Below are 24,069 nucleotides of genomic sequence, written 5' to 3'. Positions count from 1 at the left end.
CACATTCTTGAACCACTAAGTGGTTTTTCAGATAGCCATTTACGGAGTGCACTCAAGTCCCACTATCTGGCTGAAAGCAAAGTACACACGACCTCCCCTTTTCCTTTTTCCCTTTGCAAAGCGAAACAGGCTAGACGCGTTTACGTGATGTGAATGACGTCAGCCCCCACCGGGTCGCGTGACCGACACCCAACCTTCCTACTACCTCGCCCCGGCCGCCAGAGTGGGAAATATCGCGAGAACTCGCCTTACTATCAGAACTTACTGAGGTTACAGGGGAGTTACTCAGAAGGGAAGGGAAGGTGTGGTTGAGTGGTGGAGTTTTTGCCTTCATTCTTTTAACGTTCATAGCCAAAGCAAAGGCCTTTGGGAATTGCCAGAGCCTCAGCCACCATCCTGGAAAACAGCGGGGGAGGTGGGCCTGGAGGTGGCAAGTGAAATGTGGCTCAGGGGTCGTCATTGCCCCTTGCAGAAGGGGCTGCGGGGGAGGGAGACAGCCTGCGCCGGGTTCTGGGGAGCTGGCGACGCAGTGAACCCCGCTGAGGTTGGGTTTTGCCCCAACAGTCGCTGGTGGCTGTGGGAAGGGTTGGGACCTTCTCTGAGAGCAATGAACAGCCCACATCCGGCCCCTGCTGTGTCAACTTTGAGTGGCGTGGAGATGAAGTGGTTGCTCTGCCTTGCTCGGCCACAGCGGGTGTCGTGGGCCGGCAGCCGGCCTGGAGAAGTCACTGCTGCCCAGCGCCCAAAACAGGGGCGTGGGCTACCGCGACCAAGGGCGGCAGCCCCGGGCCATCCTCGAGTTGCCCTGCATCTTCCCGCTCAGTCAGCCCCAGATTGAGGCAGGCTTCTCTGTGCGGGTTTAAATGGGTAACTGACGTCTCGCCTCATTCACCCAAACCTCCAGGCTTCTCCCCCGCAAATCCTCCTCCACCCACCTGGTTTCTCCTAGACGGGTGTGCTCGTGTGTGCGACCGAAGGAGGGATAGCGAGAGATCCACGAAGGGACACACTTGGAGTCGCTAGAGGGAGGTGTGGGACCAGCGAGGAGGGGGCTTCGCCAGGGAGGGGGTGCTGGCTGGCGGAGGGAGCGGCGGGAGGAGGCGCCAGGGGAGGAGACGGAGGCCTGGGGACGGCAGACGAGGCTTCGTCCGAGCCGAGCGCTCTTTCTCTCGCTGCGCCGTCTTGAAGCCGCGCGGGCTCGTGAGCAGCGCGAGGCAGTCAAGGTGCCTCGCTTCGCCGGATCCGCTGCTGCCCGCTGGAGGGAAGCCGGTCCCGGGCGCGCACGCTCGCCCGAGCCCCGGGCGCGCTCCGCGCCTGAGCCTGCTGACAGCTGCCGCTGGGCTCTGGCTGTCCGCTCCGGGCTCCGCGGCCTCGGCCCCGCTGCACTCCACCTCCGCCCCCTCGGACTCCCTCCCCTCTGCTTCTACCCCTCCTGCCTCCAGTGCGGATCGTTTCGCAACTGCTTGCCACTCGCCCCGTGCCCGGCTGTTTTTCCGTTTCCCGGCCCCCTCTTCTTGAATACTTTACCCCCTGTATTTGGGGACAGGGACTGGAAAAGGGGCGGGTGGAGCGTCCAGTGGAGAAGAAGGAAGCGAGGCCCGCAGGAGGAGGAGGATCGGCGGACCGTGGGGAGGAGACCCCACGCCACCGTTTCTGGTCATCTCCCCTCCCGCCCCGCCCCTGCGCACACTCCCTCGCGGGCGAGCTACTTTCGGACCAGGAAAGTAAGGGCGGCCCTGGGTGACAGCGCCGCGGGGCCAATCCCGGGGTTAGCCGCGCGTCTGCTCGCTTCTCGTCCGTCGCGCTCCCAGCCAGGGCACAGCCCGGACCAAGGATGGCTTCGACCACAACCTGCACCAGGTTCACGGACGAGTATCAGCTTTTCGAGGAGCTTGGAAAGTAAGCGCCTTTGCCCGGCATCCTCATGTCCCCTTTCCAGCTGAGGGCGGGTCGCGTTGCCCCAGACCCACCGGCCTCCGTCTTGGGGCGAGGGAGTTTGGGAGACGAGAGGAGTGGGAGGAGGGCCCCTGGTTTGTCAGCTCTGGGGAAGGTGCTGTCTTAGTAAGGGGAGGGAACACAGAAGGCGTAGGACCCTTGCCCCGGCTGTGGCTCATTTCGATAGTCCCTAGCCCACCTTCTCCCGGTCCCCCACCCTTCTGCACTGAGAGACTTAGTGAATTTACGATCTCTGCAGTTGTAGCTGTCATCCTGAGAAGTGTGCGCGCGCGCCTGTGTGTAATGTGTGTTTGGAGAGGAAATTAGAACCCATGTAAAATGCAACATAGATCATGTTTTCTGTAAATAGAGATGCCTCCTGGTTAGCCGGCGTGTCGGCCGTATGACCCATGTACTGAGGAGAACTCACAGCCTCAGACGGTGCCATATTTATTGATGCCGAAAGTTCAACTTGGCATGGAGACTATTTCGCATCCAGTAGTTGTTCTGTCCAGGAAAAGGGCCACCCAACAGAACCCAACCCCTTGCCCTATATCCACTGTTATTCTTTGCACCAGATTACCGCTCACCATCATTCTTCCTAGGATTTACGTGTGCATCTTTGCGTTCTCTGGGAGGATTTATTTATACAGGCAGCGGAAAAGCCCTCTGGAGACTGAGCGCGCTCTTAAGAGTAGCCTAGCATTGTGTAAAACCACCTCCTCTACCTAACTGGCAGAACTATTTGGAGATGCTAGGGAAGGAGGCAGGAGATCTACTGAGGACTTGTGTAAAGGGACCTAGGGGCCGAGCCGTGAATGCTGATTTTAGTAGCATTGAACCCAAACCCAATTCCTCTTTCACTAGTTTCGACTGTTACTTTTATGAAAGGGGTGCGTTTATATGTATGTTGTTGGTTTATACTGTAATTAAAGGAAAGGTAAATATTTTTGAAGGTAATAAAAATTATATATGTATATATTGTCTGGTGTTAAAACATGGAGAATATGTCGGAAGAGCAGCTTAATTCAAATCTCTCCCCTCCCCCAGCCCAAAACAAGACACAGAGAAATCACCATACCAGGATTTGTTAAACCACACTAATGTGCTCAAGATTGATATTTTAATGAAAATAATCGCCGTGTTTACTTACTTGGAACCACATTAATTTTTTGTTTCCTACCAAAGTAAGTAGGCGGCAGATTTTTTTGCTGCTCTTCCTCTGCTCTCTTCTGTGCAGGGTTTTTCTCAGAGCATTTGGTGCTGTGAGTGTGAACTGTAAAATGTTTTCAAATTTCTTGTGCAAACAAGAGCGGTCATAATTGGCAGTTCCTTTCATTTTGTTGATTAATAATGTGTGCTCCCAGTTAAATAAAATTTACTTTTATTCTTCAACATTAAAGAAAGTCTAGGTTTCCAGGAAGAATTGTTCATTTACTGGATATTACTGTACTTCACTGGCAATCCACTAAAATCAATAAAAATGCTCAGATTTTATAAATTTTTTAATGGAATGTTATATCTGTTATATTAATGACCTGCTAATTATTGGTTTCCAGGGGGGCATTCTCAGTGGTGAGAAGATGTATGAAAATTCCTACTGGACAAGAATATGCTGCCAAAATTATCAACACCAAAAAGCTTTCTGCTAGGGGTGGGTATTTTCAACCACATATATTGGTTAATTTTGTATGTGTCATGTTGATTATAGGTTCTGTTGTATGTAAATATCATGTAGTTATAACTGAATTTTAGACTTAGGTATCATATTACATACTGAGATTATTTTCTTCCTGAATGCTTCTTGGTCTGTACAGTTTAAAAATAAATGGAAAGATATAATTATTATTCGATAATTGCTATTAAAATTCTATCTGTCCTACAGGCAATAGCATGAATAACTATATTTTAAAGCAAATAAATGTCAGGTGCATTTTGCTTATAGTTTAAGTATAAAATAACTTTTAGAAAGACGATGGAATGGAAAAATATAAGTCTCACAACTGTCATAATTCCCTTTTGCTTTTGGGAGGAAAATAGGTCATAGCTCAGTTGAATCATATATTTCAATTGTAGTTACACTTGAACTTAATTCATCAAGGTATATTTAACAGTAATAGCTTTGATAAGAAAAAAATTTATGATTGCTATATTCTAGGAAGTTTAGTTTTATTTTGATGTTTCTGTGTGCAGCTCAGACCTTTACTTGATCTTCGTGTTAAGGCTTCGCACAGACTCATGTAATGTATTTTACACATGTAGTTTATAGCTACAGAGATAATTCATACTCGTAAAATAGCTGTTGACATAAGCAAAAAACTTGGAGGACTCTCACTGCATTCTTTTTATTTAGTTGAACTCATGCAAAAGTACTTATGCTGAAATGTTAGGCATTCCAATTATTGTGGGCACGTGTCTGAGGTATTTCCATGGGAATTTATGGTTTGATGAAATAAAAATGAAATGAAAATGAACAAAATACCATAGTGTAAGCTCATCTCAGTGACCTGGTTTATTTCAAGTAATGAGAGAAGAAATTCCATTAGGTTTAGTTTTCTTCATTTAATATGTCTTTTCAAAAGTGCTTCTTACCAAAGTCCTGGCATCATTGCTTTTGGTCTCTGCTATGATTAGTTTTACCATATTTATTGCAAATTCTACTTTTTACATGCACTTTAGGTTTAGGTTGGTATTTTAGTTTATCCATTTGCATGGGATGTTGTTTTAATTTCTTTCATCTGATTTTGACATGATTCTGAGGTAGATCTATAAAGTAACCAGCACCATAGAATCATGGTATGAAAACTAATGAGAAGGATATTACGTTAATTATGTTCTCTTAGTCTCTACTCCACAGGAAGGTTTTAACAGTGAAAAGGAATCGCTAAACTCTAAGTGTCATTTTAATTAAAAAAAATGAAAATGTGTAGTTAGAATCTTTCAGTGCTTCTCTTATTTCCTTCTGTGTGCTAGATAATTTTGGCTGCGGTGGAGGTATCGTTTCTTTTGAAAGCATTACAATACCTGTTCCAAGATTTTTGGTGGTGTTTCTTTCAAAACAAATCAGTGTAGTGCTTCACTTTTACTAATTTTCTTAATTAGAGCCATCCCTCTTCACTCATCTGAATTTGTGCTCCCTAAATCAGAATAACAAATATACTTGTGCCTTATCACATACATTTTACTCTCTTTTCCCTTCAATCTGTGGAGAAGAAGTCTTCTTTGGCCTGATGGAATCTCTTCTCCTTGCTACTCCACCAGTGTTCCTTACCTGCTCATATTCTGCTTCAAAGAACTACCTACGTGTCCCAAAGCTTTTTACCCCTTCTGGATTTAATGATTTTAATTACTCTACTTAGGAAAAGGTACTAGGGTGAAGAGTTAGGAGACATTCTTCTTGCCTGTTCTCTTTTTTTCCTTGTGACTTTGGGCAAGTTTCTTAACCTGTTGATGTTAACCTACCTAAGAGTGAGCTGGTGGTGAAGAACATTATTAATGCTGCAACCAAAGGCTCTGAGTTTAACTTCTGATGCCTATACCTACTGGTTGTGTGATCTTGGGCACATTACCTATATTCTCTGAGCCTCAGTTTCTTCATCTGTAAAATGGGAGTAATAACAGAGTTCTTCCTCACAGGGTTTTGTGTGGAGTGAATGAATTGACATAGCATAGAACAGCGCCTACCCCACAATATGCAGTCAATGAATATTATCTACTATTATTATCTAATAAAGTTGTCATAATGATCAAATTAGATTACTTTTGTGAAAGAACTTATAAATCCAGTGGCAGCCTTGATTTAGCTATGAGAACTACCGTTTGAATCTTTGCTTTACTAATTAGGTATAAAGTCTCTTTCCTTCTCTCGATATCAGGTTCTTCACCAGTAAAATGGGAAATCATACTTATGGAGTCTTCATGGGGGGTTCTGAGGATTCAGGGAATTTAATAAGAATCACTTCTTAAACTGCGAAGTATTGTGTCAATTTTACCTCTTATTATTGTTCTTCTGAAAAATTACAGAACTTTTCCTTCAAAATGGTCAACAATTTTATTTTATATTGTAACACAAATTGGAGCTGGTTGTAGAATATTTGTGCCTTTGAATGAATTCATTTGTTTAACCTGTACTCATATTGAATTATAAACTCTTGAAGAAAAAAATACCATGTTTTCATTTTTTGATATAACATTCCCCAGAATTGAGGGCGTAGAAAGGGCTCAGTACAGAGTAACAAGAATCAAATATGGTTGTTGAATGACTTGTAAGTGTTAAGTACTTAATTTACTCCTAACAACAAGCAAATACTGAAAATAAATCTGTGAAGTAGTATATTAAGAGGATATGTTTTAACATGTTAATTCTTTAATAACACTCATTTCAGAGAAAATAATGATCCAAATAAACCATTTTTGCAGAAAAAATTTAAAAATAGTGAATATATTCAAAGGCAAATGTAGAATGAATTGCAAAATAGTATGCTTGTTTTTTCTAAGGTACTGATTTTTGAGAGTTGCATACGGCAACTTTTGTGGAACATACTTTTTTTGTGCAAATTTTTGTTTGTATTTGAAATTCCATGACTCTTTATACCCAAGCCTTTAGTCTATTTGTTTTAAAGACCAGGCAGCTTCTCCAACTCCACTAATGTTCTTTAAATATAACATTACAACTGAAAAAGAAAGGGCTATTGTTAATAAATTTAAGACCACGAGGGAATTGCCAAAAATTTGGCTACATTCCTGCATAAATTTGCACATCCAACTATACTGTCAACCAGGCATTTTTCTGTGCCTAGATTTTAATGGATTTCCAGCAGACAGTTTCAGTTGTATTTCCTCTCAGCTGTTAGTCATACATACCATATTTGGGGAACTCTGAGTCAATTGAAGAATTTCTTACCTTTTGTGTTAGCATGTGGATGCATAGAACATTCATTATACTATACTGAGCATATAAACGAATACACTTATATATAATTTCGCTTATTTTGAAAATAAAAAGTAGTATGGAAGCATCTCAAGCATCTTGTATTTTATATGTAACTTCTTTCTTCTATAAAGTTTTTGTTAGATGGGCATTGAGGGCATGCTTAGTAAATGTTGAATAGTGATAAGATAATTTTTGCCTTATATTTTCACCATGAGAATTAGAAATTACACCATTTTAATCCCAAACACAGTTAGGGTAGTACTTAACAAAAGCCAACTTTTTCTGCTGCTTTGATATTGTTTATTTATACATGTTTAGAACTGTGCACTGTTGTCAAATTATATAAAGTCCAAGAAGAGCTGTGATTACAGTTCAGAATCTAGTGGACTGATGGTTCTCATGGCAGATATCTTTAGAAATAGTACCTATGGTTTATTTTGCATTTCAAAGCCTCGTGGTGGTAAAATATTTTATATGGAAGTAATGGCTTCTTGATATTCATCTTCCAGTGTATTTCTTGATCGTTAGAAACCACTTGACTGTTTATATAGAGTCTGATGTGCCACAGTCGCTGTTTTTGTAAAATATAATACATTACAGTATAGGGTTAAAAAATAAGTTATTGCGGCCGGGCGCGGTGGCTCAAGCCTGTAATCCCAGCACTTTGGGAGGCCGAGTCGGGCGGATCACGAGGTCAGGAGATCGAGAACATCCTGGCTAACACGGTGAAACCCCGTCTCTACTAAAAATACAAAAAACTAGCTGGGCGAGGTGGCGGGCGCCTGTAGTCCCAGCTACTCGGGAGGCTGAGGCAGGAGAATGGCGTAAACCCGGGGGGCGGAGCTTGCAGTGAGCTGAGATCCGGCCACTGCACTCCAGCCTGGGCGACAGAGCGAGACTCCGTCTCAAAATAATAATAATAATAATAATAATAATAATAATAATAAGTTATTACAAGTATATGTTACCTCTACTCTATTGCTAAAGTTAAAAGTGATTTCATTTTATATTTCTGTAAAACTTCAGGCTTAAACAGTTAAGGCACTTTGATATTCTTTGATTTTACTAGTTTTATTAATTCCTACATTGGTGATATTAGTAGTACATGAATCAGGACTTTATAAAACTACTTGCCCATGTATACAAAGTTAGGCCTCATCTATAAAATCTAAATGTTGTGTGTGTGTGTGTATATATATATGCATATATATATATATATATATATCCCTAAGTAACCCTTTTTGATGTTATAAAAGGGATGTTAAAAACTAATTCTTGCTACTTTTCTTTTATTTTTGGCATCCAGGTAGTCAAGAAAGTACTGTAATTTCTCAACTTCAGGGTTACTTGTCTTGAGTTGGAAGTAGAACCGAAACTATATAGATGGATTAAGTTCTGATTATACATTATTGATTTGGCAAATTGGAACAATTTGGACAAATTAAAATTTGAAGGTTTCTTGGCAAGAACAATGTTTTAAGAAAAAAATTAGTAAATCATTTTTATATTTGTACATGGAATCTCCCCAACTCTTCAGTTATGGACCCAGAAGTGGCATGTGTCATCCTTACTATTTTGTATCCTTTACTTACGTTTAGTTGTATTTACATTCTTTCATAGGTCTTGATATTAAACATTTGTTTTCCTCTTTTGTTGAATGAAAACATTACTGCTATTTAAAACTAGTTAGGAGATACAAATAATAAAAAAAAGTATATCCACACTTCCAGGAAATAATAGAATCCTTTTCTGTATTTCATTAAATAAAGAAAACTTAATAAAGAAAGTTGTTGTCAGGTGCCGTACTGTGATATTAATAACTAGTATAAACCTCTACCTGATTGTGTGAGAACTTTGTTTAGACAATTAGATTAATACTTCTCATTTCCATTGAAATGTTGAATAAACTGAATATAACAATTAAAATTTAGCAGTATATCACCTTTTATGGATCTTTTTAATGGTAATAATCACAAATTACTAGAAATCTTATATGTACTGGGCTTTTCTTGGGCATCTAACTTTTTTGTTAACTAGAATTTTAATTTATTTTTAAAGTCTTTTCCTTGGGCTTATATTGAGATTAACTCGTAGTATCTCTAGGGCTGGGTTGGTATATTTTTTAACATCAGTCTTCACTATTTATTGGGGTGTAATGTATTGCAGTGTTTTAATCATTGGCAGTTAATTAATGATTATTTACATAGAGGCTGTATTAAAGATTTTAAGTTACAATAATATTTTTAGTAAACTACACTGCAATGCATTAAATGGAGTATTAGCAACATTTTAACCCTGAAACATATCTTTATATTTCAAATCACTTTATAGATCATTAAGTATATTCATATGACTTTATTTTATGTGTTTAATAAATAGTAAATGATTTCAGTGGACAGTGTTAGGAAAAATAAAGGCTATCTACATAAATAGACATAATAGAAGACATAAATGGCATTACAGTTCAAGCATGAATAAAGTACTATGGGCTTTTAAAGGAGGAAAAGATTATTTCTGCCCAGAGATATAAAGAAAGGCTTTCATATAGTATTGATTTAAAGAAATTTTGAAAGCTGTAATGTAGATGGGGCTTAAGTACCACCCCCCCCACCCGAAAACAAAAGAGTCTAAATAAACGATTTGGGGAAGTTGCTCAAAGTAGTTTAAATATCTGATTATAACAAAATGTTATGTTATTCATATGGTAAATTTGTTGTAATTATCAGTATACAGTTATTTTTAGAATAAAATTATTTTAAATGAAGTAGGCTATATCTTAAGTGACAAAATTTCTCTAATTCCAGTTGAGAGAGATATAGCAATACTTAGGAGAAATCATAGACCTTTCATCTGCCATAACTTCTCTTACTCTAGCATAGGGAAATTGGCAGATTTGAAGAGGAGAGAGGGCAGCTTTTTTTGTTAAGTTTGTTTGGTTTTGTTTTTAAATCTCTTAACTATCATTGTAATTACACACAATGACACAGTGACATCGTTGATTTTTTTAGTTACCTGACCCCCTTTTCTGGTGTTACAGTCTCATTTTAACTCCTTAGAACTATGTTTATTACTACCAAAATCAATAATGCCATCTTCATTAATAATAATTTAGAAAAATATAAATATTAATAGCCATTATTTGAAGAGTCCCTTCTATGAGATAATAGGTATATATTTACAAGATACTTTGTTTTATTTTATTTAACCCACACTGCAGCCTCCTAGAACAATTTTATATCCATTTTAAAAAAGGATACTGAGGCTCTTGTATAAGGCCTCAAAATTAGTAACTGATTAAGAGTCAGGATTTCAATCCAGTTTTCTCTGGCTGTAAAGTCTGACTCTTTCCATTGTCACCTCCTGTTGATTGCTATTAGAGAGAACTTATCTTAACCTCTCTGTATTCACCTGTGTGTGCTTAACTCATCTTACAAACTTCAGAGTCCTTCATATGAAGCACTATGTCTTACATTTTATCTTCCCATTGCAGTGTGGGGAATTGAGTATTTCTTTGGGAAAATACATTTAGAGTTCCAGCTTGTGAGAGAAGATAGTCTTTTAAATGCTACTGTAACATAAGATCAAAATGAAGTTTCAGACAGTCCCTCCATGCTATCTTCTGGAAGGAAAACAATATAGTGAAAAATGTTATTATAATAAAATGGTAGGAAAATGGTTAAAGGGGAGTTAAGTATTTTGGTAAACTTAATTCATTAACTGATTAAAAATATCTCACTATACAATAAGTTTCTAGGATTACTTCTTCTAAATGATTCAGTTGTCACTACAAACAAAAACTCAGCCCTTCACCAAATCCCAGAGAAACCTACTCAGAAAGCTGTTCTACTTTTCTGGTTCATGTTGTTTAACCAGTGAAGAATGGAAGACAAATTTTTGTTGTTTTGTAGTTTCCTTTTGAACAACATTGTTGTATGTAGCAAATTCTTACAAAAAGATGGCAATTTAAAGAAAAATATAAAATTGTCAAGTTCTATATTTGTTGGAAAAATAACTTAGGTGCAGCAAGTAATATAAAGGTACACAGAGAAAGTATTGTGATATAATATTTATATACAGTTAATTGTTTTACAGTAGGTTTCCTATTTTCCTTTAGTTAGGTTGATTACATAGGAATTTTAAAACTTTTACTGCATAAAATTTGATATATGTAATTATATCATATATATTTAATTTTATAACAATAAGCACTCAGTAAGCCTCCACCCAATAACTAGAACATTCTCCCTACTTTCAAAGCTACCTGTGTGCTTTTTGTTGATCCTTATCCCTTGTATCTCCCTGAGAGCTAATCCCTATCCCTAACTTTTTTAGGAGAGAAACTTCTTTTTATTTCTTCATACCCTGGAGTTTTTTTAATTAACTGGCTGATCTCAGTGGAACAATCAGTCATTCATGGAATAAATCTATGTACCCATTTTCTAGGTAAATTGTATTTTATTTTGTGTGGTATATGTGTAAACTCATGGAATAAAATGCATTACTTCTCATATATTAGTATATAATTTTACCCTCTCTCTTAAATATAGGCAATGCTTAATTTATTTTGATTTTTTTTAGTAACAGGAAATTATTTTCTTCCTATGTCTGATAAATTTTTAAAAATTTTTTTATATATATCTTTTTGAGACAGAATCTTGCTCTGTCACCCAAACTGGAGTGCTGTGGTGCGATCTCTGCTCACTGCAACCTCCACCTCCCAGGTTCAAGTGATCTCCTGCCTCAGTCTCCTGAGTAGCTGGGATTACAGGTGCATGCCACCACGCCCGGCTAATTTTTGCATTTTTAGTAGAGGCGGGATTTTACTATGTTTGTCAGGCTGATCTTGAACACCTGACCTGGTGATCTACCCAGGTGGGCCTCCCAGAGTGCTGGGATTACAGGTGTGAGCCGCCGCACCTGGCCGAAATTTTATTAATGATTATGTATACACATTGAAATAAAGCATGAATAACTTATATAAAAATAACTTATTAAATGTAAATATAGTAAGCGAAAGTTTATCAAAATTTTCTGTTTTATAAAGAAATTGTGGATAGTTGAGATATGCTACATTATGCTATTAGTGTTTACATTAAAATTTGATGTTTTGATGAGGAAATAAGTACTTTTGCATTTTTTTGAGGCAATGTTCTGGATAATTTGAATTTCTGCTGAGGGGTATTTGTTAGTAATACAGCCCCAAACTCGGCATATTCCCAGTAGACTCATCAACTTTCCCCCTCTGTCAATGGCACAATAGTTTTCCTAAACTTTCAAGCCCGCCTGATTTTTTTTTCTTATCCTATCTCAACACCTTTTTCATTTTTTCCTTATTTTTCACCATCCCAATTTGAACTCTCTTTTCTTTTTGCTTCAACTCTTTTGTTTTGGTTTTTGAGACACAGTTTCTCTGTTACCCAGGCTCTAGTGCGTTTGTGAGAACCTAGCTTACTGCAGCCTCCAATGCCTGGGCTCAAGTGATCCTCCTGCCTCAGCCTCCTGAGTAGCTGGAACTATAGTCATGTGGCACCATGCCCAAGTAGTTGTTTGTTTTTATTTTTTGTAAAGACACAGTCTTTCTGTGTTCCCCAGGCTGGTTGGTCTTGAACTCCTGGCTGTAAAGCAATCCCCCCATCTCGGGCTCTCAAAGACCTGGGATTATAGGTGTGAGCCACTCACTGTGCCTGGCTGCTTCAACTCTTTTAGATCGCCTCCTAAATGGGTTTGGTAGATGATAGTTGCACATTTTTTATTCGTTTATTCAGCTCATCATTAGATCTTTTAGCACTCGCTGTGCTGGGCAACTTGATACGTTTTAGAGATACAGAGGTGAAAGACGTTTCTTCCTCAAGTATTTCCTGGCCTATGAGTATGGATGACAGCCTGGCATTTAGTAGAGTCTGTGAAAGGGCTGTGATAGACGTGTGCACAGGGCCTTTGAGAGCATGCGGAGACAGGCTCAGGGAGGTTGGTCTCACATATTTCCTGAAAAGATTGATGTGTGAGGTTGTATTTTGAATAAATTAGGTGAGCCTGCTAGAGAAGGGAGTAGGCAGCCTGTTCACAGGGAGCCTGCTCCATCTTCCTGAGGGAGTGAGTACGCCTGGTACTGTTGCAGTACTCTCTCCTTTAAGATCCAGTTCGGGTGCTGCCTCCTCCGTGGTCTCTACCTTCTTCTCTCACCTCTCCTTACTTTCTCTAGCCAGAGAGATTGTTGTCTCCTTCTTTGTCCTTTCAATAGATCTTTCATATCTTATGGAGCTTGCCAGATTTCTCCCCTTGTATTGCAGTCATACATGTTGTGGCCTTCAGGCATTTGGTGACGTTTCTTAGTTTATCTTCAGTCTGTGTCTGGCACAGTAATTAATATTGCAGATACTTGTAAATGTTTGTTGGATAAATGGACAAATAATTGCATGACCAAGTAAGATTCTGTATATTGAAATAGACATGCTTCAAAGAGAAACCTATGACTGGCAAAGTAAATGAAAATTGACTAAGACTTCATCTGCATGTCAAATGGCGTACAATAATTCTATAAATTAATTTCTAATTCACAAATTATTTCATAAGTTCTGTCATGACAAATTCTGCTTTATTGGAAAGAATTTTGTATAATTCAGTATTTTCTTTTTGAGCAACTACTTGCAAATTCTTATTGCTGCTTTTTTTTAAAACCATGTATTATAAAGTGGCTCATTAATGAGGGCTAATGTTCTCATGGCCTGTGTGTCCATCAGCACCACTTCAATAATTCCAGACTCATGTCATGATTAAATTATTTTAACGTGTTTGAGTTTAAAAAAAATTTGATCCATTCTACAGAGGTAACTGATTACTTACTTTTTCATTTATTTTTTGACAAAGCTCATCTTTAAGCAGTATGGTGACACTTTATAGAGTTTTAGATATACATATCATGGATGTTATTTGCTTAGAGGATATTTGATTTTTTTTAGTAAAGGCAGTTAGAGGCCAGCTGTTTCAACTGCTGTGTCTGTCGTTGAGACATTTGGTGAGAGAGAATGTACTTGTTTCTGTATTGGAAGGCTCTTATATGTTGAAAAGCACTTACTTGTGTTCTCTCCTCAAGGAAATTTCTTGTGTGATATGTTGCAAGATACTGGGCGGGGGGGGTGGGGATGGTTCATAATTCTATAGCTTTACAGTACTAATATATATACTAAATTAGAGACATATTTCTAATACCTATTCTAATATATTTAGTTATATATTACATTCTATTTATAGCTCTTACATATAAGAAAATATTCTTTTCATAAAAATATTCATATCATATTTTTAAATGATGACTTAAAGACTTTAGTCATAGTGGCAATAGTGATTTGGGGAATTAGTGCAGGTGTACATTTTGGCAGTTTTGTAGAAATTGTATCCATGATGAATATTTTATTACTTTGATAAAATGAATTTTATATGCTTTAATACTAAATATTAATATTTTAGGTATAGAGAGAATTACAAACTTCAGACATACCTCTGAAATAAATATTTATTTATTACAGTTTTGTATAAATACATTTTTAAATAATCATATCATAAAATATATATATTCTAATTACAGAATTTGGGGAAATATGGAAAAATAGAATGAGGGAAAGACACATTTGTAGTTCATTTCCCCCAAACAAGCACTGTTAACATTTTGTCACTTCCTTTTTCTTTAGAATACTGGACTAAAATAGTACAATTTTGTGTCCTGCTTTTTTACTTAAAATTATAAAATTTCCCTATGTACTGCAAATCTTTTGAATTCTTAATAAGTGAATTATACTTCACTAAGTGACTAGAACACCAATTAATTATTTTGGTATTCTTAGTACTTTTTTTAAATTTTTGCTTTTTGCTATGATGACTGGCACTATTATAAACATTCTTTTGTATAACTTTTTTTATAGTTCTGATTAGTTTCTTAGGAAATATTCATAGAGGAGAATTGATGGGTTAGAGGATTAAATGTCATCGAAATTTTTCTTGCCTAATTACTTCCTGTAAATTTTGTACGTTTCCACCAATGACAAAGTATGCGAGCGAGAAATTGAATTTTAAGGAGCGTGATTCTAAATTTCAATTCCAATTTAACAAAAAATGCTTATTCACCATGTTCTGGTCCTTCTGCTAGGTGCCGGATAAATGAAGGTACAAAGGACAAAAGTCCCTCCTTTCAAGGTGAACAGATGTAAAGTCAAGTAAAATTACCATTCAGGTTGATAAATCTAACAAAGGGAGTGTTTACTGGGTTCTGAGGTGTAGGAAACAACTGTTGGGTTGATGAGAGGTCAGGGAAAACGTCCTAGAGGAGCTGATGTTTGAATTGGCTTTCCAAAAGAATCAGTTTTGAACTGAGAGATAGGTAGGAAAAAAACAAGTTTCAAAGGATATGATGAAAAAATACTCATGAGAAGCCAGAATATTTGAAAGTACCAATAAAGACTGAACTTGAGATAAGCACTTTCTAACTCTTGGTGATCAACTTATCAGGTATAGAGTTTTATGAAAGCATGCAAAAACGAATGAAAAGAATGGGAGTTTTTTCTTCCAATGAATCATTAAGTATAGCAAGAGCTGTTGGAGGTTCTTCAATAAGGCAGATTATGGAATTTTACAACACTGAATTATTTGAAATGAACAGGTGATAAGAGATGAATAATTAACCTCTTTCCTACCTCATATTTTGTTTTAGTGAGCCTTGGGGCAATACAAAAATTTAAGAGTGACTAAGTAGAAAATAAAGGACTGGAGGATAATTAGAAATTTTTTTTTTTTTTAAATCAGCTAGTACTTTAAAGTGCACTAGACAATCCAGTTTGTATTTATAAATAAGAAAAGGTAGTTCCTGTAGTTGCAATATGGATTAATGACTGTTTAAAAAAACTTCATAGGTTTCTGCTCAAATCCAAAACTAAGATGTCTAAAAATGGTACTGACATTATTAACTGCTTGAATACCTGTTGTCAAGATAGTGCTTGGCACCCACGACAGGTATTTATTGAATACATGAAGGAATAAAATGATTCCCAAACGATATCATCTTATGATTAATGAATACATATTTGAGGGCCTAGAACTTTTAGCAGTAAGATTTGCATACACTTTTCCTAACTATAGCATGTTTTTGTTTTTTTAAAAAAAGTTCAAAATTCTACTGTTAGATTAATTCTGTGATATAGTTTATAATTTAGCATAAGCTAGTAATAGGAAAATAGTCATGTCTTTATTCCCATGATTTAAATAACGAAACAATCTTCCACTCACTTAGAAGACAACTTCGATTTAAATATTTAGCCTCCCTAGCAAGGCCCAGCTATGAATTTTTTCCCCTGTTTTTAGAAGAATTTTAGCAACAGTAAAAAAAAATATGTAAGATTTTGCTATTTTTGTTAGTTTTGAGGACTGCTTGCCTTGTAATTTAAAGGGGGAAAAAGGATCATTGTTTTACTCTCTCTCTCTCTCTCTCTCTCTATATATATATATATATAAAATTAATGGTAGTTTTTTTTGTTTAGTTGATGTAGGAACTTTGGGAGCAGAGCAGAAAGCCTATTGACTTCAAAAATAGTGACCCAGGGTTGGTATAATCATTAGAAAGCGGGCTGGGAAAAATCCTAATTCCAGACCTCAAGTAGAATTTCAGTATCAGAATCACTCCTGTTCCCTAAATGTAGATCTCCTGATTTCAGGCCATTTTTAATTCTAAAAGAATTAGAGAAGAAGACAAATAAAAGCTGTCAAAGAGAACTATTTACCTCCTATAGATAGGATTGAGACCTACTTTTCTGTAATTTTTAAAGTTATTTTTGGGAACAATTTCTTTGGGTTGACTTTGCCTCCTTCACCCAATGCATCTGTGTGATCAGGAAAAGGGAAAACAAGATTTAATTGTTAATTTTTAAAAAGTCTGTTTGAAAGAAAAAAATATATACTGTCTTATATTGACAGAGAACCAATTATTGGGTTACCTTCAACACTGTATCCTCCATTTAGTGCTGATAATCATAATGTCCATAATCTCCCAATAACAAAATAATAAAGAGGCATGAACAGGGGTGGCTAAAGGATCATTGAGATGACTTTTAAAATAATAATGATTTATAGAAGAAATGGAGTTAATATTTGTTGACCTTCTACAAACTTTAAAATAGATAGAAGGTTTTAAGGTATCTGTTTTGAAATAATCCAAACCAAATAAATCTAAACTTAGAAATACCAGTATTAGAAATATACAGTGAACACACACAAGGTCAATTTTGAAAACAGCACTTAGCTTTGAGAGGATAATTTCTCCTTCACCCTGAATGCAAATGATTTATTCAGCCCTTCTGTATCAAGCTTAGGGGATAAAAGAGGGAAATGGAGTGAGAAATGAGTCTTTGGAAAATTATTATAACTCACACTAATGCTTATTTAGCATCTTTCATTCAAGGACCTTAAGACATTTCCTAATTGAGTTCCATAGTACTTCTGGAGTGTGGGTAAGGGACATTCAGAGACTGCTGTACCCAGTGCTGTAAGGCCTGCCATCCCTGAGTGGCATGTTGCAGCTGTTTTGTAGGGTGCATTATATTCCCTTCTGGGCCAGATAATGGAGGAGACAGCATTATCAAGCTGAAATCCCAGAAGGATTAGGGGAACAGGAATGAATTACCTGGATTGGAATTTGGCCAGCTTTCTGGGTCAGAAACCCTATTCCTATAAAAATGTTCTATCTTTAAAACATTTTATATTCTGCTTTATCCCCAAGAAAATAAACTCTACATCACTTATTTTCTGCCAATACCTTTGGGAGCTTAACATTAATATTGAGGAATGTGACAGCCTATGTCTACTATTAATGAGGAAAGAAAATGAGGTTAGCATTTTATCTAAAAGATATTAGAAGAGAAAAACTATTTGTATTATGCCTGTCAAAAGTAAACTGTGAGGTGCCAGGCGTGGTGGCTCATGCCTGAAATCCCAGCACTGTGGGAGGCTGAGGCAGGCAGATCACGAGGTCAGGAGATCCAGACCATCCTGGCTAACACGGTGAAAACTTGTCTGTACTAAAAATACAAAAAAAGAAAAAATTAGCTGGGTGTGGTGGCGTGCTCCTGTAGTCTCAGCTTCTGGGGAGGCTGAGACAGCAGAATGGTGTGAACCTGGGGGGTAGAGCTTGCAGTGAGCCAAGATTGTGCCACTACACTCCAGCCTGGGTGACAGAGCAAGACTCCATCTCAAAAAAAAAAAAAAAAAGTAAGCTGTCGCGGTCATGAAGATGATAACATATGACCAGGTCCCACAAAAAACTTACTAACTGGTTTGATGAACAGGAGACACACATAGATAATTATGAAGAAGATATATATGTATCTTCAGTATCAGAAGAAAGTATTATGAGAATTCAGTGTAGCCTAGTGATGACATTGAATGGTAGAAGCAAGAAAGGTAACATTGAGGAAGCAGAAGTTGTGGTGCATAGAAGGAAGAAAGAAGGACAAAGACACAGGAATGCAGGAAAGTATCTAATGTTTAGGGAAGAACCAAAAATGTTTATTTAGGCAAAGGATAGACAATCTCGGAAATCAGGAAAGAAAAGGTTAAAAACACATAAAGGTAGTTTACCAAATTGCGAATGTGCTCTTAAGTATACCGGAGACACATTAAAGAGAGCCTCTGAAGTTACTTGGTAGCAGTGAATGAATAGGATTGATTGGCCTAGAGTATGAGAGACACTGAGATTCTGAAACCTTAAGATAATAAGGGATAAGGCAGGAGGACACAAGGAGGACTGAGGTTTCAAAGCTGAGTCATGGGGAGAATTAGTTTTCACGTAACAAGTTGAGAAGTGAGAATCAAGAACTGATTTAGATGAGGGAAAATGATTAATTGACATATATTGAGGTATATGCAATATATTCACATTGAATTATCAAAAAGACCTTTGAAAATTGGGTGTGGTCCTTGAGAAAGTGCCTCTGGAGACCATGCAATGTACTGTATAGATTACCAGCATTGGCTATGAAATCAGATTGCCAAGATTCAAGAAGTGGCTCTACCACTTCCAAGTTCTTATGACCTTCCCAAGCCTTGATTTTCTTATCTATAAAACTGTGATAATCAATTTTGCTGCTATGATAATCGATTTTGTGATTCATTTGCACGGAGAAGATAGTAGAAGCTATGCTAGTGGAGAAGACAACAAAGGAGAGTATAGAAAGGAAAGAAAAGAGGGCCTAGGATAGTGTTGCAGGGAAATACTTCATTTTTATGGGTGAAAAGAGGGCTAGTTTAGGATAAATGGAAGGATATGGCAGAAAGGTATGAAGGAAATTAGGATAATGCAGTGATTTGAATTCTGAGGGAGGGAATTTTTACAAAGGAGAGGTGGCTAGTAATGTTCAGAATTGTAGAAAAGCAGAGAGAAATGAAGACCAAGAAAAGCCCTCGATTTCCCATATAGCAGAATTTCAACAGTGTTTAGGACAAGGTCATGAGGATTGGGTCATTAGACTATTACTTGTTTTCGTATGCTCAGAACCTAGCACATTGCATAAAATATAACAGGTATTTAATGTTTGCTGAAGGATAAAGAATTAATGACTTTCCTGGGGTTAAGGAACAAATGGAGATAGCATGCAAAATTTGCTTGTTTACGAAAATGGGGGCCGGGCATGGTGGTTCACGCCTGTAATCCCAGCACTTTGGGAGGCCGAGGTGGGCGGATTACGAAGTCAGGAGGTTGAGACCATCCTGGCTAACACAGTGAAATCCCGTCTCTGCTAAAAATACAAAAAACTAGTAGGGCGTGGTGGCGGGCGCCAGTAGTCCCAGCTACTGGGGAGGCTGAGGCAGGAGAATGGCGTGAACCCGGGAGGCGGAGCTTGCAGTGAGCCAAGATCAGGCCACTGCACTCCAGCCTGGGAGACACAGCGAGACTCCGTCTCAAAAAAAAAAAAAAGCGGAGGGGAAGAAAAAAGAGAAAAAGAGAATTGGGAGTAATTCCAGGGATTTATCAGGTCAAGGGAATTAACTTTGGGGATAAATAAAACCAAAGCTTATTTGAAAGAAGAGGAAAAAGACTAGGTAAGGAAGAGAAGGACTGACAATGCAAGGAAAGAGGGTAGTATTTATTGTGCACAGTTGAGGAGATTGTGGGCATGAGTGAGAAGAGATTAGTTTAGGGAAAATGCATTCTTTTTCCTCAGCGGACAGCAAGAGAGTGAGAAAACAGCACATACTGAAAGGTTTTGAGGTGGCGAAGAGGACAGTTATAGTTCTGCTGAGAAGAAAAGAAATAGAAGTGAGGTTGAGAAGTTGGATGGTCTTTGGAGATTGTAGAAAGGAGGCAACCAAGAGCATTGTGCAGTAGTAGTAACAACCTGAATCATTAGGAGGTACAGGCCTTGAATCTAGCACCAAGGTGTCCAAAAATGGCTCCCAGAACCTATGGCTCAGCAAGGTGAGACTGCAGAGATTCTGGCATTTTTAAAAGATTTAAGGAGGAAGGTATCTTTTGTTTACATTATTTTTTCTTAATTCACATGGCTAGTAATAATAGAGCAACTAGAATATAAACCCAAACTAGCTAATAGTAAAACCCTTGATATTGTCATTCTATTATGTTCCTTCCAGGTTGCATCTAGCAGAGAGTTGAGGTGAGGGAGGCAGTTAGAAAGCAAAAAAATTGAAAATCAAACTTTATTATCTAGGAATAACTGCCAGAATGATGTCATTTTGGAATGTTCAGTAGCATATTTCTTTTTCTACCTGAAAGTGAAACCTGGGAAATCTTTAATTTACAATCTAAGTTTCCCTTATTACTTTTCAATTTCATTCCATTTTTCTGCATAAACAAAGGACTCAACAGGCAGCTTTTGATGGCTCAGAGTTGTACATAATTTTTATCAGTAGGAAAGTACTATTTATAGATAAAAATTATCATAGATCAAAAATAGGTAGTACATGCTTTGAAAACATAAGTTGGTTCATCCTGGATGTCATATTACCAAAGTTGAATATGGTTCATCATCGTGAATATTCTATTTCTTGTGCCTTGCTTACATTCATATCTATATGTCTCTGGTTTAGTGACTGTGATGATTGGGACTTTTGGTTTGGTAAGTTTTCCCAAAAGCATTGGTATTCCTAATGCTTTTTTAAAAAAGTCTGTCTCTTTTTAAAATTTGCTTTTCCAAGTTCACTACAAAGAACTTTTTCTTTGAGGAAAAAAAAAAAAATGAACTCAAAAATTGTTATTGAGGTAGGTGTGCTTAGTAGGTGTTTGATGTTGTTTTTTCTTTTTACATAAAAATTTTTTTCCACTTTATTATTTTTTTGCCCATTTCTTCTCTCATTACTATTACTATTGATGTTTAAAATCCAATTATTCCTGATTTTTCCCTTCTCTACCACACTATTTCTCACAAACAAAACAGTTTCTTGAGTTCAGACTTCAAAGTTCCAGAAGACATTTACTTTGTACCTTCCCTGGTTATTAGCTTTTATCTAATAAGGAAAGTTTGATATTTTTTATGCTGAAAATTTTGTAACCCTTGGACTTTGTTTCTCTGGTTCCCAAGGGCTCTCATGTCTTATATTGTCCTCATTATGTCAGTCATCATTTATTTGTTCATTCATTTGCTCATCTATAACAAATATTTATTGCGCAGCTGCTGTGTGTAGGCACAGTTCTTGATTCTGGGGGTAGATTGGTGAACAGAGTTAAGGTGAGAGACATGGCTAAAGGCATTTGGATAGATAAGTGCCATGCAGTGCTATAAAGAAAATATAGCAGGCCTGTAAATTAGATAATGACCTTATTGGAGTTACTTTAGATAGAGCTGAGGATGAAGCATTTGAGCTGAGGCATTAATGATGAGAAGAAGCAAACCATGAGAAAATATGAAGAAAGAACATTCCAGGCCAAAGGACCAAGGTGACAGTGAGCTTGCACAGGAGTAGAAAGAAAGTCAATGTGGGTGGAATGTAATTAGCAAGCAGGAGAGAAGTACATGATGATGTTGGGAGGTAGACAGGGGATGGATTGTGTAGAGTCTTTTAGCCAAGTTAAGGAATTTGGATCTTATTTTAAATGCATTGATAAACCATTTAAGGATGTGGAGCAGGGAAGTAATGTGATAGGATTTTGTTTTAAAAAATATCTCTATAGCTGCCATGTGGAGAATACATTATAAGCAAGTGTGAGTGAAAGCAAGACTATAGTATTCTCTCTCCCCTTATCTATGGGGGATACATTCTAAGACCCCCAGTTGATGTCTGAAACTACAGATTGTACAAAACTATATATACTGTATTTTTCCTATACATACATAAATATGATAATTTATAAATTAGTCACAGTAAGAGATGAACAAGTACTAATAAAATAGAACAATTATAATAATATACTATAATAAAAGTTATTCTGTGCATGTAACTGTTGCCGTTTGAAGTGCGACAGCAAAACTGCATGAATTTCTTTCTTCTTTTTCACAATTTCATGGATAGAAGATTTATTCTTACCATAGATCTTACCATACACATTTTTTTATTTCCTTATTAAGTGGAGAACTTTCATCTTTTCACTTAAAGGAAGTGAAAGCTTCCTTTGCTTAATGGCTTCTCCTTGGCATATTCCAATTGCCAGTATCACTACTCTTGCACTTTGGGGCCATTATTAAGTAAAATATTAAGTAAAATAAAGGTTACCATAGCACTGTGATACTGCAGCAGTCTGTGATAACTAAGATGGCTGCCAGGAGGGTAGCATAAACAGTGTGCATCCACTGGACAAAGGGATGATTCACATCCTGGGCTGGACAGAGTTGGGTGTTACAAGATTTTATCATGCTTCTCAGAATGGCACACAATTTAAAATTTATGAACTGTTTATTTTGGAATTTTTCCACTTAATAGTTTTGGACTGTGGTTGACTGCAGGTAGCTGAAACCTCAGAAAGCAAAACTGAATTAAGAGGAGACTCCTATAGTTAGGAGACTCTTGCAGTCTATGGGAGATGTGAAGGTGACATTAGAAGTAGTGAGAAGGATGGATTTTCGAGGAAGAAATTTAGGACTTGCTGATGGAAAGGTTGTGAGGTGTGAGGGAAAGTGAGGAGGTATGACTACTTGATCTACTCCTAGATCTAGTAGTAGATGATTACCAGTCAAACCAACTGTCTAATGGTGGCACTGTAACTGAGAAGGGGAAAAGTAGAGTATACTACGATTGAAGTGGGAAATTAAGAGTCCAGGTCTTGACTTAAATGTAAGCTTTATTACCCCTTACCTATTAGCAATGATTCATCATTCTTACCTCTCCTCCTCTCCCTCAAACCCAGGCAACCACTTATCTACTTTCTGTCTCTATAGATTTTATTCTGAACCTTTCATCATACAATGTGAACTTTTTTTTTTTTTTCTGACTGGCTTCTTTCACTTAGCATAATACTTTCAAGGTGCATCCATAGTATAGCACGTGTTATTGTTAAATAATATTTCATTATATGGGTATACCACATTTTGTTTATCAGTTCATCAGCTGAAGGGTATTTAGGTTGTTTATACTTTTTGTCCATTCTGAGTAATGCTGCTATGAACATTTATGTTCAAGTTTTTTGTGTAGACATAAGTTTTTATTTCTCTTGAGATATACCTAGGAATGGAGGAAATACTGTACATACACATATTCAAGAAATACAAAGGAAACAGTTTATGAGATAGTACTCTATATTATAGTATAGGAATCAGTTATTACTAAACAGATGAATTTGCATTATAACACATGTGCATATAATTAATAGCCAAGGAACTTGCAATAGTTTAGATATTTTAAAGTGTGAAAAAGAAATAGAGTGAAGAGGACGGAAGGGGTCAAGGGCTAAAAAACTGCTCATTGGGTACCATGCTTAGTACCTGGGTGATGGGTTCAATCATACCCCAAATCTCAGCATCACATAGTGTATCTTTGTAAGAAACTTGCACATATATCCCCTGAATCTAAAATAAAAGTTGAAAAAACAGGACATGGAAGTTGATTTTCAGAATAAGAAAGTAGTTTATGACCATTTGCACTTTATGAATGAGAAGAAGTATTATATCGTGTAGGAAAGTTTTTATTTAACCATGATTTTAAATTAACTATGCCCGGAGTTGAAAGAAACGTCCATTTCATGTCAAAGAAACATCAACCTATTATTGAATGAT

The 24,069-nt window shown here is 37.4% G+C and overlaps 1 protein-coding gene across 28 annotated transcripts in view; it reads left to right on the top strand.

The window, feature by feature from the left end:
• The first annotated feature begins 1,134 nt into the window (after positions 1–1,134).
• CAMK2D (calcium/calmodulin dependent protein kinase II delta) overlaps positions 1,135–24,069 on the top strand; it is a 305,498-nt gene continuing 282,563 nt past the window's right edge. For all 28 annotated transcript variants that reach the window (XM_028848727.2, XM_028848742.2, XM_015139114.3 and 25 more), the window contains exons 1-2: positions 1,135–1,899; positions 3,495–3,589. In XM_028848727.2, coding sequence (XP_028704560.1) covers positions 1,835–1,899; positions 3,495–3,589 — 160 coding nt within the window. In that variant the 5' untranslated portion in view covers positions 1,135–1,834. The remainder of the gene's footprint in view (positions 1,900–3,494; positions 3,590–24,069) is intronic.

This window comes from Macaca mulatta, chromosome 5, assembly GCF_049350105.2.
Source record: "Macaca mulatta isolate MMU2019108-1 chromosome 5, T2T-MMU8v2.0, whole genome shotgun sequence".
Lineage (NCBI taxonomy): Eukaryota > Metazoa > Chordata > Mammalia > Primates > Cercopithecidae > Macaca > Macaca mulatta.
Note: the sequence above shows the minus strand (reverse complement) of the source record. Positions and strands in the feature narration are given on the sequence as shown.